Consider the following 17,028-nt stretch of genomic DNA (forward strand, 5'->3'; position numbering starts at 1 on the left):
GAACGGAGATGCATACTTTGAAAAAAAAAAAATTGCTATGGCAGGGCTGGTTACCGTAGGTGCTCCTCCAGAGAGAGATGGGGCCCCACGTGGCAGGGTCTCCCCACTTTAACAGCCCCCACCCCAGTGTCATTGCCTGTCTGGGTAACAGGAGCTGGGCCACTGAGCAAGCAGGGCAGGGCAGAGCAGGGTTTTGTGCAGTTGATATTTTTTTTCTCTGCTTCCAACCTTACAAACGATACTCTGCTCTGTGTTTGATAATGTCACAGCCCCAAAGGGGTCCAGCACTGACTGTTCATTCTCCAGCATCAAAGAGTGCACACAGACACACGCATGGATCATCCCTGTGGTGCATGAAACATGGATGCTGATGGACACATGGACAGCCACACATAGCCAGTTGTAGCCCTTAAAAGCTTCTTATGTACAATATTAGAATGAACAAACAGATGCAGATGAACATCCCTTCCAACACAAATTCCTCTATGATCCCACTGTACTTTAGATGCTCAAAAAACCAACAGCATCCTGAGTGACAAGGAAATGGAAGAAATCCCAGGCATGCGTCCACTTTAGAGGTCAGGACGCAAGGTATCCGTGACATTTTAAAATGAAAAGATGAAATTACTCCCCCCCGCACTTCGCCTCCGCTGATCCTGTGCCAGGCCTGGGCTCTCTGCTCCGCTTCCCAGGCTGCGCCCAGGCTCGACACGGGGCTCAGCTGGAGGCAGGGCTGTTTGCGTGTGCCACGCATTGAGGTGTTTTGCAGAGCAGTCACCGAACAGCAGCTTGTCAGCTCCAGCGTCTGTGAATTCCTGTGGCAAGTGTAAAAAAGCAGTTAAAATGCTGTTCTATTTTAAAAGCTGCTTTTTACGACGACCGTCTGTCTGCTGGGGCACCTCTTCTCTCCGCAATAGCATGGGGGGGATATGTGTGTGTGTGTACCCCCTATATGCCCCTGACTTCCCCGTCTCTAAAGCTGGAGACAAGCCCCGGGAACGGAATCGGACCGGACGGGATGGGACGGGACGGGATGGGATGGGATGGGGGGGACGGGGCAGCTACAGGGGGTCACAGCCTCGGGGAGCTCCGACGGCTGCTGGGCAGCTCAAGGGGCTCATTGTGCCCGGGCCGGGGGCGGTCCTGCCCTCCCGTCGGGGCCTGGCCGGTGCCGCCTCCCCGCCGGCCGGGGCCGGGGCGGGCCGGGGCGGTGCTGCCCCCCCGTCGGGGCCGGGGCCGGGCACGGGGCCGGGGCCGGGCACGGGGCCGGGGCCGGGAGCGGGGCGGTAGAGGAGCCCGGGGCAGCTCTCCCTCCCGCGGCAGCCATGGCAGAGGGCTCCGAGAAGGTGCCGATCGCCCGAGCGGGGCCCGACGATGTGGAGCAGTGCCTGCCCCCCGTGAGTGCTGCCGGGCGCCGGGGCGGGACGGGACGGGACGGGACGGGACCGAGCGGGCCGGGGCGGGCCGGGATGGATGGGTCGGGTTAGGACGGGTCGGATCGGAACAAAAGGGGTCGGGTGGGTTCAGGCTGGGTCGGGTCGGATCGGATCAGGACCGAACGGATCGGGTCGGGCCGGGTCAGGACCGGGACGCGGCGGAACGGAGGGTCAGGACGGGACCGGGGCCGGGTGGGGGCCCGAACGGGGGTCCCCGCCGTGCTGGGGGGCGGAGGCTCTCCCGGCCCGGGGGGTCCCTGTCCCGCACCAGCACCCCGCTCTCCGCAGGCGTACGCGGCGGCGCCCCCCGGGCCGGGGCGGCTGCTGAAGGCGGGTGCAGCGGTGCTGATCGCCGGAGCCCTCCTGCTGCTGGCCGGGGCCATCGGCGCCTTCTACTTCTGGAAAGCCACCGAGCGGCAGGTGAGCCGAGCCTGGAGCGCATCCTCTCATCGGGGGGGGCGGGGGGCGAGCTGGCTGCACGTAAGGAGGGGCACAGGCTGGAAACTCTTCTTGCGAGATCGATAAAGAGGTCTTTAAGCAGATCTTTATTTTTTTAGCATGCTTTCAAAAAAAAAATCCACAAAAAAACGCCCAAACAACCCCTAAGAAACTAACTCATAATCATTATCTTTACTGGCCGTTTGGATGGAGCCTCCTGGAAGCACATTTATTAATGAACACGAAACATATCTTTGAGAGCACAGACGCTACATTGATTTCTGCTTGCAAATCCTCAGCGAACTCAAACCCCAACAAGTCCCCGGGGATTCAGATCCTGGGCAAACTCCAGCTCCCAGGACAAAAAAAGCATTGAAATGTGTAAATGCCTTTTTCACATCATCTGCATTCTTGGTCCAGATTCTACCTGGACCCTCAAATATGTAATGCTATATTTAACCCATTAACAGGCACCATTATTTCACTCTGGTGGTTCATATGACTGTGTGTACACAGAGGTGTTTATGGTTAGCAGCTGTGGAACAATTTTTAAAGTCATGATAAGTTTTATTATTTACACTTTCTGGGCTACATGAAAAACCCTGTATGCAAAGACCAAAACTGAGAAGCTACTGCTCAGTTTAAGAATCAAACTTCAGCACATTAGAACATGTTTATATATTAACTTTTCTTTCTGTTTACATAAGATTTTGGTTTAAAACACATTTGAAACATGATGGTGCACATGTGAATCAGCTTGCTCCGCAAGTGCAATTAGTGTCCTTGAATTTACTTTGGAAGAAATTTTGTACCGCCTCCAGCCACACGCCAGCCACCATCAAGGAGACCTTTGTGCGAATCCCAGCAGCTAGAGCAGAGGTTCCCCGGTGAGATACACCCGTGCACGTAGGAATCATTCAGATCATCAGAAAGTACAAGGTTTTACACCAAAAAGACAGGGCACGCTGCTGACCTCCAGGATGCGCTTTAAGAGCCATCTGCTTCTGTAGGCTTTTGAAAAGGGAGAGGGACCCGAACGGGTAAGTAGGCAGGGAAGGGGTAAGGCGCATTCAGCTCTGAGGGGGTGGGTGCATCTGCGGAGCACAGGACAAAGTTTCCTTTTTTTGATTGCTCCTGTCATCTAAATTCTGCTTTGTGAAATGTGTCACATTCATAGTTGTCATTAAGCTTCCAAGTTGATCTCCAGGTAAAGACACTAGGAAAGCTTAGAGTTATTTTTTGCAAGCTGCCTTCAAACTCAGAAAGCTACACTTGACTTGCAAATGTTTAGGAAGCAACTGTAAAAATCACATTTAGCATCACTCATAAAAAAATTTAAGGCATTTTTTTAATTAGCATTTTTATTTTAAATCTTTAAATTCTGACATTACTGACAGGGGTAACAAAGTCTCAACTGTGTCTCAGCCCCTAGGAGGAGAGACCATGTACATTGGTCTGGTTTTATGGACCACGTTCAGCAGGAGTCCTAGACAGTGAAGAATAGGGGACTGAATCTGTATAACTGAGGAACCATAAATCTTTAGCACCTTAGACTTTCCTGAGTGAAGGTGAGAGAAGAAGAAATTTGTCTCTAGCTGTCAGTGTAAATTTTTCATTAAAATGCTGTAAGGCTTTTTTAAGACCAAAAGTAAGCTGCTTGTGCAGCACTTTTAGCAGAGCTGCATGAGAGAATCGCAAAACCCCTTTACAGATTGTGGTCCCCCAGCAAATACAAACCACACTGCAGCTTTCCTCATTGAAAATAGGATAAGAAGAAATACGCTGACAAGGAAAATACGAGTCTATACAACTTCACATCCAATTTAAACAAAGTTCACATCCATTACAAGCTGGGAAGCATGTTCATATTCAAGAGGAACCTGTTTTCCTGCACCTCAGCAGAACATCCTAAGAGATAAATAGGGGTTGGCCTCCTTCAAAGCAGGATGTTCACTCCTGCTCTCCTTTGGGAATCATGCCAGCATAAGAAGCGATTCCTAAAATATGACCTAGAAGAAGGTTTTTAAGCTGGAGTCAGCCTGGATGTGGACTCACCCCACACTGTTTTTCAAGTAAAACAGAGTACTCCCTTGAGGAGGGACCTCAGAAGGTCTCTAGTCCCTGCTGCTCAGAGCAGCTGTGGGGGCAGAACCGGTTGCTCAGGGCTTTATCCAGTTGGACCTTGAAAACTTCCAAGGACGGAGACTGCACAACCTACCCGGGCAACGTGCTCCACCCTCTGCCTTGCAGTAGTGTGGTGTTGGTTGTTGGAGGGTTATCAAAATGCCTACAGAAATAAAAGTTAGGACCTGAATAGGGATATGACAGTCAGAATGACCCATCGCCTGGTGTAGGAGGAAGGCAATAAGCAATTACTGACCTGTGCTACTGCTCTTTTATCGATTCCAGGTGTACAATGTTCACTATACTATGAGCATTAATGGAAAAGTACAAGACGGATCAATGGAAATAGATGCTGGAAACAACTTAGAAACATTCAAAACTGGAAGTGGGAGTGAAGAGGCTGTTGAAGTTCATGATTTTCAGATTGTAAGTACTGCCACCCTTGTCTGTCATGTAACATGCTCCAGCACTGGACTCTAAGGATACCCTGCCCTGCCCCAACTTCTCTGCCCAGTCGGTCTCCAGTTCCAGCCCCCAACTATCCACACAAACATCCTTGCTCTCCTGGCTTGCTTTCACTGTGAGACAGGCAGTTTCCTCCAAAACAAAGTCTAAGTGCCTTTTGGGGATAGGCCGTGCCAGATCCCACTCCGGGAAGCAGTATGGATTAGGTTGCATCAGGTTTGGCTCCACATAACACTTAGCATTTTCAAACCATTGAACAGAGCTACAACATATGCCCTTGGGGTCTTGCTAGAAAAATGTTCTGGCAGGCTGTGACACAGCCCTTGCAGGATTTCATATGATTCGAACTGGAAAAACCACTTCCCCCTCCCCAAAACATCACTGCTTTAGGAGCATAGGGTCCACACAGTAAACCAAGTACACACCAAGGAGAGACCACTGTACAGCACTGGACCCAGGCAGCTTGCTCTGCCCTGACATCAAGGATGGGAGCTGCTCTCCATGGCTTGGCCTGGGTTCATCCCCAGGGGAGAGGATGGAGACATTTAGCATAGCTTATGCATCTGTGCACCAAACGCACGGTGCTGGGCCACTTGGGATGACAGAAAACACATTTGGGTACTCCAGCAGCTTGGCTGTGGATGCTCAGCACAGAGCCTGAACTAACAGATGCTGAATTTCAGCAGAGCTCTACAGCTCAGATAGAAGCGGTTCACTGAGCTGTACCACCTCTGAGCTACTAAAGGCACATGATGTTGCAGATTTACAGGGTCCAGATCCTGCAATTAATGTTGTCAGGTGTGAAACACTTCAGCATTAAGTCCTTTGTAAGTCAAAGCAGCACCTAAAGTAAAGATGCTGCTGCTGCTAACAAGACTTACCCAGGGCTTCTGGAGCAGCCACCTTCCCCTTGCTGAATCTAAAAAGGCAAGAAAATTCAGCTCCTTGGCTTCTTAGCAAGTACAAACAAATCCACGCCAGGAGACCCAGGACCCCAACTTTCCCAACAGCTGCGGTTCAGCCTTTACAAAACTCTTGTTAACATCACCATAGCAACACTATTAGTTAGCTGAATAGGAGCACCCACAACAAGCTCTTCTCATTTGCCTTTGCACTTCCCACATCTGCACAAAAGCATCAGCCCACCAGAGAGATGCTGAATTCATATTGCCTCTGTGTGTGCTGCTGGTAAGCCATCGCCTGTCACAGCCAGGTCAGAAATCAGCTCCCATCACCAAGCAGCTAAAGGGACCTCACAGGGATGGTGCCCACTTGTAATTAGAGCACGCCAGGGACAGGCTCAGCGAGAGCAAAGGGATGCTGCCAGTTGGTTTTTGAGCCAAGAATGCACATAAAGGAGAGAGAAATTGAAGAGATGCGCTTCTAACAGCCAAGTATTTACATCAGCAGCTTTGGATTGACTGGCACCGCTTGAATGATTGCACGGTCAGTGAAGACTTGGATTTGGCAATATTAGGATACTCCTATCATGCTCGGTGCACCACAGAGTCTCATTCCCTTGTGCACCCATCCCTGCACTGCCATCCCCTCTCTTACTGCTTTAGTAATTTTGTTTTGATGGGTGTCTGTCCAACTGTACAGGACTTGCAGGCACACAGGACAAGACTCAGGTGCCTCTGTGCTGTCCATCTCAAGCTGCATGAGATGCTCAAGGCATCCATGAAGCCCGTACAAGGCAGGTAAGAGGGGTCGTGATGACACCCATGCCCCCCTGTCCTGGCAGCTAGAGGCTAGGCAGAAAACCAGCACACCTCAAATAGCACTAGATAATTGTATTTAGGCGGTTGAATGGAGCTTGTGCAACCCTATTAAAAAAAAAAAGTTTTGCCATCTGCAACGAGGTATCTAAATCAATAACATGAGAGGTCTTTTATGGGTACCCAAAAACCTACAGCAGAAACACTGAAACTACAGACAAGGTTTCTGTGCCATATGTTAGTGCCTAAAGTGCTGGCACAGGGCTTGCAGGTACAACCCAGGACTTGCAGGAGACCCGTAGCCCTGTGGAGCTGCTGGGACACCCTTTCTCTTGCTTAAAACCAGACATCCATAGTTTAGGCAACTGCATTTCACCCTTGTAGGCCAGATGAAGGAAGTCCCACACGCAGATTTCTGCACCAAATTCCCAATCACGAGCTTCCCCTTGCTGTCACAGCTACTTATGTCTATAAATTGGACCAAGCTGCCCCTGTATTTTTGTAAATCTGTGTCATAAGGGTACCGCACCACCAGCTAACACAGTTTCGAGGCTGCCTACGTTAGGTGCTAAATTACAGTTCAAATTGTGTCAACTAATTCCTTAACAGAGCTACTTCAAGTAGCCTACAGCAGGCATGGAAGCACTTATATAAAACACCCCCATCTTTCAGAAATCAAGCAAAAACTTCTAGACCCATTTGACCAAAACTATAAGGCTAAAATGATGAGGGAAGAGAGTTTTATTGCATCTGGTTTTAAATGCGATTTAACCTTCAGACTGAAAATTCGGTGGTAATTTTAGCAGAGCTTGAGTGCTTTCTTGGGGGTGGTGGGGAGCTGGAGGGCTGCGCACAACCCCCTTCCTTCTGCTTTTGCAGGGTATAACTGGAATCCGTTTTGCTGAAGGAGAAAAGTGTTACATCAAAGCTCAGCCAAAAGCTCACGTCCCTGAAGTTGATGCTATGACTAAAGCGAGCCTCTCGTCAGAGTTGGTAAGGGGTAATTTGTTTAATTTTTTTAAACAAATCTTTGTATAGAGAGGATCTTAAAGTGATTTTTAAATACAAATAAAAATGACATTTGAAAGCCACTGTGGACAGTGGTAGAGTTGTTGCGGGAAGGGTAGGGTAGTTGAGGGTTCATTGACTGATTGCGAGGGGTCCCTGAAAGGTAAGAAAAGCAAGATCGGTGTCAGACGTGTCTCTGTGTCCAGCGGCATCATGAGAGGCTGCAGATTAGCAAGTGGGGGAAGCCAGAAACCATTTCTACCAATTCCATAGGAGACCTCAGTGATAAGAGCATCTGACTGAGATCAGGCTGTGCACAAGGCTGTAAGGGAGAGCATGGAAGAAGCAGCTGTTTTAGTCAATGCAAAGAGGGGTTGTGGTAGATCCCAGGAGATTTCTATCAACGTCTTGAGCAGAAGCAGGGACTTCATCAGTCAAGTCCTCTGAAACAGTCAATAAAGGGAAATTGTGGAAAACATTACTGCAAAAATTCAGCTAAGTCAGAAAAAAATAATAGTTTAAAAAAATTAAGAATTTGCCTTCTTAGACAGCATCAGACTTCATTTTAGGACATTGTGTTAACTAAATTTTGTGGAATCCACATCACACCACCACAAAAACTCCAGTTCTCACCCAGATACTGCCAGAACCTCTCATTACCTCACATTTGGAAAAAAGCCTATCGCTTTATGTGCGCAAAGCCTGGGTTTCCCAGAGCTCAGACCCTAAAACCATCGCTCACACAGGAGTGGCCCTAGTAACTTGTGTATGGCTGAGCCTGGATGCTGGCAGGAGAGCACAGGAGATTCACAACCCCTTTCCCTGGGTTTGCTCCAATCCCAAGAAATTAAAAGCAGATACAATTAGCTGGGAGAGAGACACTAGTAAGGCTGCACCTACCTGCAGTGGTGCTGTGATTACTGAACATCTGCTTTAAAATGAAGGGGGAAAAGGTCTCTCTAAATCCAAGTCAGCAAGGCACCAGCAATGCTAAAGGCCCCTGAAGTTGGTAGGGTTTTCCCCATGATGGGGAAGAGATTCTTGCCCAAATTGCAGGCAGGGACCTACATCTTTCCCACCTTGCCTTATTTTAAAGGCAGGCTGAGCTTCTTCTCTTCATTTAGCACTATTGCCTAAAGTCAAGGTTTCAATTTTTCATCTTTTTGTGAAAATGAAGTCACAGTCCTGAAGATATTATCCTAAAATACTCAAAAAGTTATTTCTAATCTTCTACCTGGCTACAGTAAACCTATTTCCTTGTCCTGTTTTCTGTGCATCTTCTCCAGAGATGCATTACCTACACAACCACTGCAATAAATCGTATGCACTGAGGCCACGAGAAGCAGCCAACTTAATGCTACCGCTGGGATATTAACTGTTCCCTGTTGCTCAGCTTCACAGGTTAGATGTATGATGGGAATGGCAAAGTAGTATTTATTTTTCTAGGGCAAGTCCTCTCTCTGATATACACGTATTTAGGAGAAAGTATGCATATGCCATTTTCTTACATCATGTATCACAACCAACACTGCCTAATAAAAATGATTGATTAAAATAAGCTTTTATAGATACCCAAACTCTGCCTGATCACAAGTCAGGATCAACTCAAACAGAAACAAAGGATACTTTTTTTTCCTGAAAACTAGATTCAGATACTTCTGATGCTGATAAAACTTTAAGTGGGAGACTATAAATAAAGAGCACTTCTCACTAGGCAGATTGGATAGTGAACTTAGATGACTTGAGACCTACAAAAGAAATCAATAAACACACTAAAGGAACAACAACTAGACAGAATAAATTGATCTAGTCAGTTATATAACAAGTTTTGATGACTTTTATGGAAGCAATTTAGAATTTTAACTTTGAAATCATACTGGTTTTCATGATTCAAAAGTTGGGTTTCTTTTAATATTTCACTGTTGCTATAAAATACTTACACATTTTATGTAAAATAATACTTTGAACTAACAACTTTAAAGAATCAATCACTGGCATTTTCCTACATTACTTTGAAGATATGAACCAAAAACCTGCAGGGTATACTTCAAAAAGGCAGGCTCCTTTAACTCACACTTCAAGCTTTTGGTCAATTGAATTGCTTTTACCAAAAGAGACCTTTAATCAGACTGATCACGTTGACTTAAAACTGGAAGCTGGAGCAGTTCTCAAGCTATAATCCTCTCTAAAACTTCTGAACAAGATTCCCCCCCTCTCCCCCATTGTAAATATAGTTATATTTTGGCACTACATCAAATGAGAATGGGGCACGATAAAAGATTATGGTCCTGGTTTTAGCTGGTGTATTTCATTGCTGCTTTGCTGAAGGTGGTAAATCTTTACAGTTTCTGCCACACGAAAATCTGGTGATTTGGGCTGAAAGACCTCTGACACCTAGTCCTTTACATGGGGCAAAAGCCTTCCGAGAGAGACAGGTGACATCTCAGCCCCAGCAAAGCTCACAGTAGTTTTGCCATTCATTTCAGTGGTGGCAACCTTCACTCAGGCTTTGGCTCAGTACAATCCGTTCACATTCATGAAATACAAGGATGTTCGGTATTAGCTGCAGTGGATGATTATACAGTTTGATGCTCAAGAATTAACAGCAAGCAGGCACATGACTGTTCAATGAGCAGCAAAGGATTTATGGTCTTCAATTTGCAGGAAGATGAAATCATGCCTGTGAGATTTGACGAAAACTCTCTTATCTGGGTGGCTGCAGACGAGCCTATCAAGCATAACAGTTTCCTAAGCCCCAAAATTTTAGAGCTTTGTGGGGATCTTCCAATTTTCTGGCTGCGACCAACATATCCCAAAGGTAACACTTCTTTTATTTGAAAAGTATGTTATCTCTTCCTTCATCTAAATGCCTTCCGCAAATCAGGTTTGCCATGGAGACTTGCACATCTGGGAAATCAGGATCCTTTCCTCCCTTGCCCAGCCTGCCTTCCCAAGCCCTTATGGGTTGGTGCCGAGATTGCAGGTTTGGAGTTTATCCACACTTACTAGACATTTTCCATACTTGTATTTCCTCAGACAATTTACATAGCCCACATGGGTGACTTACTATGAGGTGAAACATTCCCAGAGAGGTCAGCCTCCTTCTACAGAAGTACAAGACAACGGCTTAAACTAGCCCCCAAAACATTTAGGCAGATGACACCAGGTAGCAGGAACACTATACCTGGCCAAGAGTTGGGGAATATCAAGCTCAAGCTCCTGGGACCACAGCCTGTCCTGTTTCGCACCCCACTTCTCCAGAGGACTTCAGTGGAGTGGACAGACGAGATGCTTTAGCCAGGCAGCTGGTGGATGAAGTTTATGAGGTCCTGGGGGCAGTCCCAGGACTCAAGTACTCCCATCACCCAGAGCCAAGCTTAGCAAAGGTGTTCAGGAGTCACCAGGGAGATGGCAACTTCTCCAAGTGACTTCCAGGCCTGGGAGGAGAGGAGAAGGCTTGAAAAGATTTAATCCTCCTTGGTCCAATTAATATTAGAACACTCAGAGATGGGGAAAACAAACAGAATCACAGAATCATCTAGGTTGGAAAAGACCTTGAAGATCATCTAGTCCAACAATTAACCTAACACTCACCCTTCTCAACTACACCATATCCCTAAGCGTTACGTCAACCCGACTCTTAAACACCTCCAGGGATGGGGACTCCACCACTGCCCTGGGCAGCCCATTCCAACGCCTAACAACCCATTCTATAAAGAAATGCTTCCTAATATCCAGTCTAAACCTTCCCTGGCACAACTTGAGGCCATTACCTCTTGTCCTATCACTTATTACTTGGTTAAAGAGACTCATCCCCAGCTCTCTGCAACCTCCTTTCAGGTAGCTAGTCTCCCTTCAGCCTCCTCTTCTCCAGACTAAACAACCCCAGTTCCTTCAGCCGCTCCTCGTACGACATGTGCTCCAGACCCTTCACCAGATTCGTTGCCCTTCTCTGGACACGCTCGAGTAATTCAATGTCCTTTTTGTAGTGAGGGGCCCAAAAGTGAACACAGTAATCGAGGTGCGGCCTCACCAGTGCCGAGTACAGGGGTAAGATCACTTCCCTGTCCCTGCTAGCCACGCTATTTCTGATGCAAGCCAGGATGTCATTGGCCTTCTTGGCCACCTGGGCACACTGCTGGCTCATGTTCAGCCAAACAAACAAACAAGACTAACCACCACATTTTAGAGCACCTGTGGATCCAAACTGCCAATATTTTCCACTTTTTTCATGTCCTTGCATATCCCATTGGGAAACAAAAGAGGAGTATCAAAGCTGTTCAGAAGCTGTTTCCACCAGGTTCACCAGCTGCCCTTGGAAGCAGGGCACCAGTCTGTCACAAAAGCACTTTAAAAAAAAGCAAGATGCATATGACCTGTCTTTCTAGCATTAGCAACTGTTGCTGAGTTAACATCAGTGACCACAGGGTGGGTCAAAAAACCTCAATAAATCTTCTCACACCTGTTTTGCCTCAAGGGGAGGAAGAGGGAGGGGCAAAAAAGGCAATCTCACACCCCTTTGGACTGGCATCGGCTGCAGATATAACACAGGAAGGCAAGCAGCTCCCATGGGGATGCTCATCAAGTTTGCAACCACACAGTTTCATCTTTCCCTCTGCCCCCTGCCCTCCCCCTTTTTTTAATATTTAAAGAAATCACTGAAATCTTAGATAATATGTGGATAAATACAAGGACATGCTGAAGATAAGATTATCTTCTCATGATTATTCTTCAGATAACCAAAGGAGAGAAATGAAGAGAAACAAACGTCAATCAGAATCAAACTTTGATACGGAAGACTTGGAAGCTGCTACTGAAGAAGTAAACACCAGGTCGCCCACTACGCAGCTGACTCAAGAGCTTGATGACCAGTCTAATGAAACCAGGCCAATGGGACAAGAAACTGATCAAACGCTTAATCCAGACAACCCATATAATGTAAGTATTTGCACTGTAATCTTTCAGAGTCTGAGACTGTTGTAGACAGGTAATATGGTGGGTGTGGGGTTTGTCATTTTTTTAGCTGCACAATCTTTGCCTGTTCAGCTTTTCACTGAAATTACAGACTTGTAAAACACTTAATAAGCTCAAAACAGTCTTCCCTCAGTCCTCTTCTCCCTCCCTCATCCCAGTTTTCATTAGACTTCAGTCTGAAACAAGCTCAAGTACTTGGAGGTGGCAAGATTAAGGCAAGTTGATGCCAAGTTGCTTTGCAGGGTTTCCAGGTCCATACGGAAGCAGTACTAGAGAGATCTGACAGGGATAGCACCTTCTGAAAACAAGCCAAAGCTGGTCTTGATCAGACAGCTGAACCCCATCACTGATAATGTAAGGAGGAGTCCAGTAGCTAGAAACATACTTTGCCCTCAAATAGAAATTAGTATCAGAAGCGACTACTACAGAGGAAAGCTGTAGTAGTGTCTGGTTGCAGAGAGATCTGGGTTAGGCCGAATAAATCTGTTTTCTCAGCCTCTTCTCTATCAGAGTAGACAGCCCTAGTCTAGCACGCAATTCACGGAGGAGAACCTGTTTAGAGACAGCAACAGTGGGTGGAGGATAACTATCGCAAAACTTGTTCTCACTCTTTGAGACGAAGCAGCCCACAGAAAGAGCACAGGAGCCGCCCCGCTGTGTCCCAACACCTTTGGCGCGCTGCAGGAAAACTGACTGTACAGTAGGCACCTTCCAGTCTACTGCACCAGCGCCAGACAATTTATACCCACCATTTGGTGCAGCAGGAGTAAGTCATTTTAATACAACACTGTCACAAGATAAATGCCTCCTGCTTTAGAAATAAGTCCCAGCTTTGACTTGACATTTATGCAACAGCAGGAGATCATTATACTGTGACAGCATTCTGCCGAGTTGACATCCCTTAATTAAACTTAAATTAATCACTCCAAATAAAGTGGATCTAAATCGACTCTCTCATGAGGTCAGTAAAACAGCAGCAGCACTGGAATGTAACTTCTCCTCACAGCTACTAATGTGACCACATCCACAGAGTCTGAGCTGCCCTGTCTCTGGAGGGCAGTGGCAGAACAACTGCCACAGGTCTGTTCCTCCAGCCACAGGGCCCTGGGGCCAAGCAGAGAATGTCCGGTCCCATACGGCCGCCAGACTTCCCTCAGCCTGCAGGGCAGGATTCACCTTCACTAACGGTTATTGCCTGGATGCCTATATCCAAGCTTTCTTCAGAGATCAATTCATTTGATTCAAAAGGACCGTTAATTATACTATAGGTCTTTCCTGCAGGATGAAGTGAATCCTCCCTAGAGCTATTTCTCTTCACCCACTATGAGTGGAGTCTGGATGATGAGCTCAGGTGTAGAAGTTCACATCTGAATTCAAGGATGATGAATCCTGCCCAAGGAAACAACACCCTCCCTGCTCTCAGTGCTGGGAATGGGTCGCTGGGGGCCCAAACAACACTGAGCTGTCACTAATGTCCTGTACAAGCCCAGACAAGAGATGGCACCTTTCTGTGCCTCACGTTTCAGTGTGCTGCTAGTTTTCTGAATGAAAAATGGTCAGGTAAAAAGCTAAGTGCTACTCCAGCATGTGCTCTTTGCAGCTGCTTTTCTTGAAATAACACCAATGGGAAAAGAATAAATGAGTTTCAAGAAGCAGAATATCCAGGTTACTTTCTTCCCAGAAAGGAGGAAAGGAATTTTGAAGGGTGAATGCAGCAGTAAGAGCCTGCTTTCACATATTTTATGCATGCCTCGCTCCATGTAACTCCTTACTGTCAGATACAGAACAGGCAAAATTCTCACTGTCCACAATGCACCTAAGTGTGGCAGATGGGGGGAAAAAAAAAGCAGACTGAAAGACGAGGCAGAAATATTCAGAAAACTACAGGGTAATAGCTTACTGAATAGTTTCCTGGGAATACTGTAAAAAGCATTAAAATGCAAGAATTAAAACATTAAAAACACAGCATACACTTCAGACATTGTCATCTACATAAAAGACCCTGATAACTGTCTTGAAATCTTTTCCATCCAATATTTAAAACTTGGGAGTTTACTGCTGCTGGATCTTTTGCAAGGACTGTAGAAGAAAAATAATTAAGTTAGAGCTCCCTGTTGTTTCTTTCCATTTCACACGGGTGACTGAACCAATTCTACACCTCTACCAAACAGAGCAAAACTAAAGAAAAAAAAAAGCAAGATGCATGGGTCGGTCAGTGGGAGCTCTGTTAACTTCAACAAGACCAAGATTTCAGTTTTTACCCTTTGTAGGGTTAACAGGAACATCAGTATATTCTACATTCTCTGAGAATGAGAGCACTAGGATGACATTTAGTATTTTACATTTCAGCAACTGGAAGGTGAAGGGATGGCTTTTGACCCCATGCTGGATCACCTAGGTGTGTGCTGCATTGAATGCAGACGAAGTTACACACAGTGCCAGAGAATTTGCGAGCCTCTCATGGGCTACTACCCATGGCCTTACAACTACCAAGGCTGCCGTACTGCCTGCCGAATCATCATGCCCTGCAGCTGGTGGGTTGCTCGTATCATGGGTGTTGTGTGAGAAAAAGCAATCAGAGCCTTGACAAAATAAGCAGGAATGCAATGACGACAAACTGGCAAAAGACTACAACCAAAGCAGCACTGATCCTGGCTTTTAAAATAAAAGTGTGTGTTACCTCACCAAAAGCAAGGTCAGATATTCTAACTGTAAATAAAAATCTTAAGTTAATATTCCATTAGCTTTACAAATGACAAGGATATACTAGGACTTACTGAATTCAAAAACTAAGACATCCCAAAAAAAGGCACTATTAAACTTTGCTCACAAACTGGTTTAGCAGTCCAAAAGCTTGCTCATAAATCCAAATTTAGCCTTTCATAACAAAACCCTTTCTTTCCAAGCTACATGTGAAAATTTACATCCAATTAGGCAACAAGCTCAACTTGTACACTTGGGAGTACCTTTCATCCATGTAGCTTACTTAAATAAATCACAAGTTAAGTTACTCCCCATTGCTATTCATACCGAGTTGCCAGGTCATTATGAATGGTTATAAACCAATTACAGCATACCTTTCCCACAAAGCTGCTCCAGGGGACACGGGAAAGCGCACATTGTGCTAAATCGGAAACAAACAGCAGGAAAAGGGGCTGCGGAAGGGAATGTGCGTGGCCACAAAATCAAAACCCTTCGCACATCCCAACATCAAAGAAGCCCCAGCATCAAGAATCTTGTATCCATGATACCACTGTAGTGTCTAACAAGTATCTGCTATCCAGCTACTACGGCAAAAGTATTTACATGCAGTTGCAGACCAAAGAGTCTCAAGACCCTTCAGAATCTACAACAGCCACTGTATTTATAAATCCTTGAACTAGACACTTTTGACACAAGATTACAACCCCTCTTTATTTCACATGGATAGCAGCCATTCATGCTAGCTCCTTTAGCTTCGCTGAAGCTAACCTCGTTCCCTGCAAGAGAAACTGCTTACCAGTAAGGAGGGAAAAAAAAAATTGAAAAAGGTTTCTAACCTCACCCTTTTTGCTTCAGCAAACTCTGCAGTTATTGGAATTGATCCTATTACATATTAAATCTCTTAGAAAGGTACTAAGCTGAAACACAAAGATGGAATGACTTTGGATTTCTAGCCTTGAAAAACAAAGATAGAGGTATTACACTGCCTTCATCCATACCACACGTCTTCAACCCTACCACTGAGTTTATGGAGCCATCTACATTGGCTTTATAAACAGAAAGGTCCAATTTTTCTTAAAGTTCACTTTCTGGAGCATTCATTTTTGTGACCAAACAGCTCTTGAGATGTTGCAAGCCTAGTAATGTTATTAACACTGCGTGACACACAGAAAAGAGGAATTAATTTGACATAATCGTGGCTTAAAGAAAATAAAGACAACCTCATGTGGAATGCTAAACTGCATATCTAAAAAGCAAAGTGTTAAATGAGAATAGAATTCAGTATTTTGTTCTATTGTAGCTTTTTTTAATATAAGCTTCACCTTCACTTAATCTGAAGAACAGACTTGCTTTGAAACATTTAAATTAAAAATTTCTTGAAGTGGGATTTCAAGGCCTGTTAAATTTGAGTTTCCGCTTTTTAAAATTAAAATTACCTTGGATCATTATGTTGTTTTATAAGTACATCATTCATATGCTTAGAAAAGTCAGTTTTCCTTTTTTACTGCAGATTAAACAAATACATTAAAAAACGGCAGTTGCTTTATGTGCTTTTTTCAATATGGAAAGTGTAACAGTACCTTTACATACATGTTCAAGAACTGTCTGGAGAGAAAAACAAGGGGATCAGCAAGTGAAACACTGAAGGCAAAGAGAAGGAAATGTGACTGTATATATGAACTAGACTGTTGCTGTCTTTTGCATCTAAGGCTATCTTGAGGCAACCCGTGACCTGCTTATCCCTGTCCCCCCAGTAAAAAACAAAACCAAAACCAGTCTCCTGAAGACAGAAAAAACTATCTTGCAGGTGATCGTCACATCTACACATTCTTAACAATACTAACCCTTCCTAACCCACAGGCTCGTATCAGTTGTTTTCTATAGACAGTCACAAAGCATGTAAGATACAAAATAGCATCCTACTCATGGATGCTTTAAACTGTCACATGCAGCATGTGCACTTTGAGAACTCTTCTGTATGCACCATGCCAAGAAAGCCCCAGTGATCATAAGAGAAGCAGATACACTACTTACATGGTTTGTGACTAGCATGATTACCGGAGCTACAACATTAAGTACAATGCAGAGGGCACAATTCATCCATTTCCAAAAGATATGCAACTAAATGCCTTCCCCAACTCATGCTTCAAGTAAGCAAGTTC

The 17,028-nt window shown here is 45.5% G+C and overlaps 1 protein-coding gene across 1 annotated transcript; it reads left to right on the forward strand.

Annotated features, from left to right (window-relative positions):
- Positions 1-1,278: 1,278 nt before the first annotated feature.
- On the forward strand, positions 1,279-16,400 carry CNMD (chondromodulin). The gene is made up of 7 exons (XM_074815574.1): positions 1,279-1,397; positions 1,725-1,856; positions 4,284-4,424; positions 7,061-7,174; positions 9,854-10,007; positions 11,925-12,127; positions 14,513-16,400. The coding sequence occupies exons 1-7, from the start codon at positions 1,326-1,328 to the stop codon at positions 14,726-14,728; spliced, it is 1,032 nt and encodes a 343-aa protein (XP_074671675.1). The 5' UTR covers positions 1,279-1,325; the 3' UTR covers positions 14,729-16,400.
- Positions 16,401-17,028: the final 628 nt, after the last annotated feature.

The sequence above is a fragment of the Strix aluco genome, chromosome 2, assembly GCF_031877795.1.
Source record: "Strix aluco isolate bStrAlu1 chromosome 2, bStrAlu1.hap1, whole genome shotgun sequence".
Taxonomy (NCBI): Eukaryota; Metazoa; Chordata; class Aves; order Strigiformes; family Strigidae; genus Strix; species Strix aluco.

Bases quoted from the DNA above. Each gene is read 5' to 3' on its own strand.
- CNMD (XM_074815574.1), top strand. From the start codon at position 1,326: ATGGCAGAGGGCTCCGAGAAGGTGCCGATCGCCCGAGCGGGGCCCGAC. The intron at 1,857-4,283 runs GTGAGCCGAGCC...TATCGATTCCAG, and splicing joins GGAAAGCCACCGAGCGGCAG to GTGTACAATGTTCACTATAC. The intron at 12,128-14,512 runs GTAAGTATTTGC...TTTACATTTCAG, and splicing joins ATCCAGACAACCCATATAAT to CAACTGGAAGGTGAAGGGAT.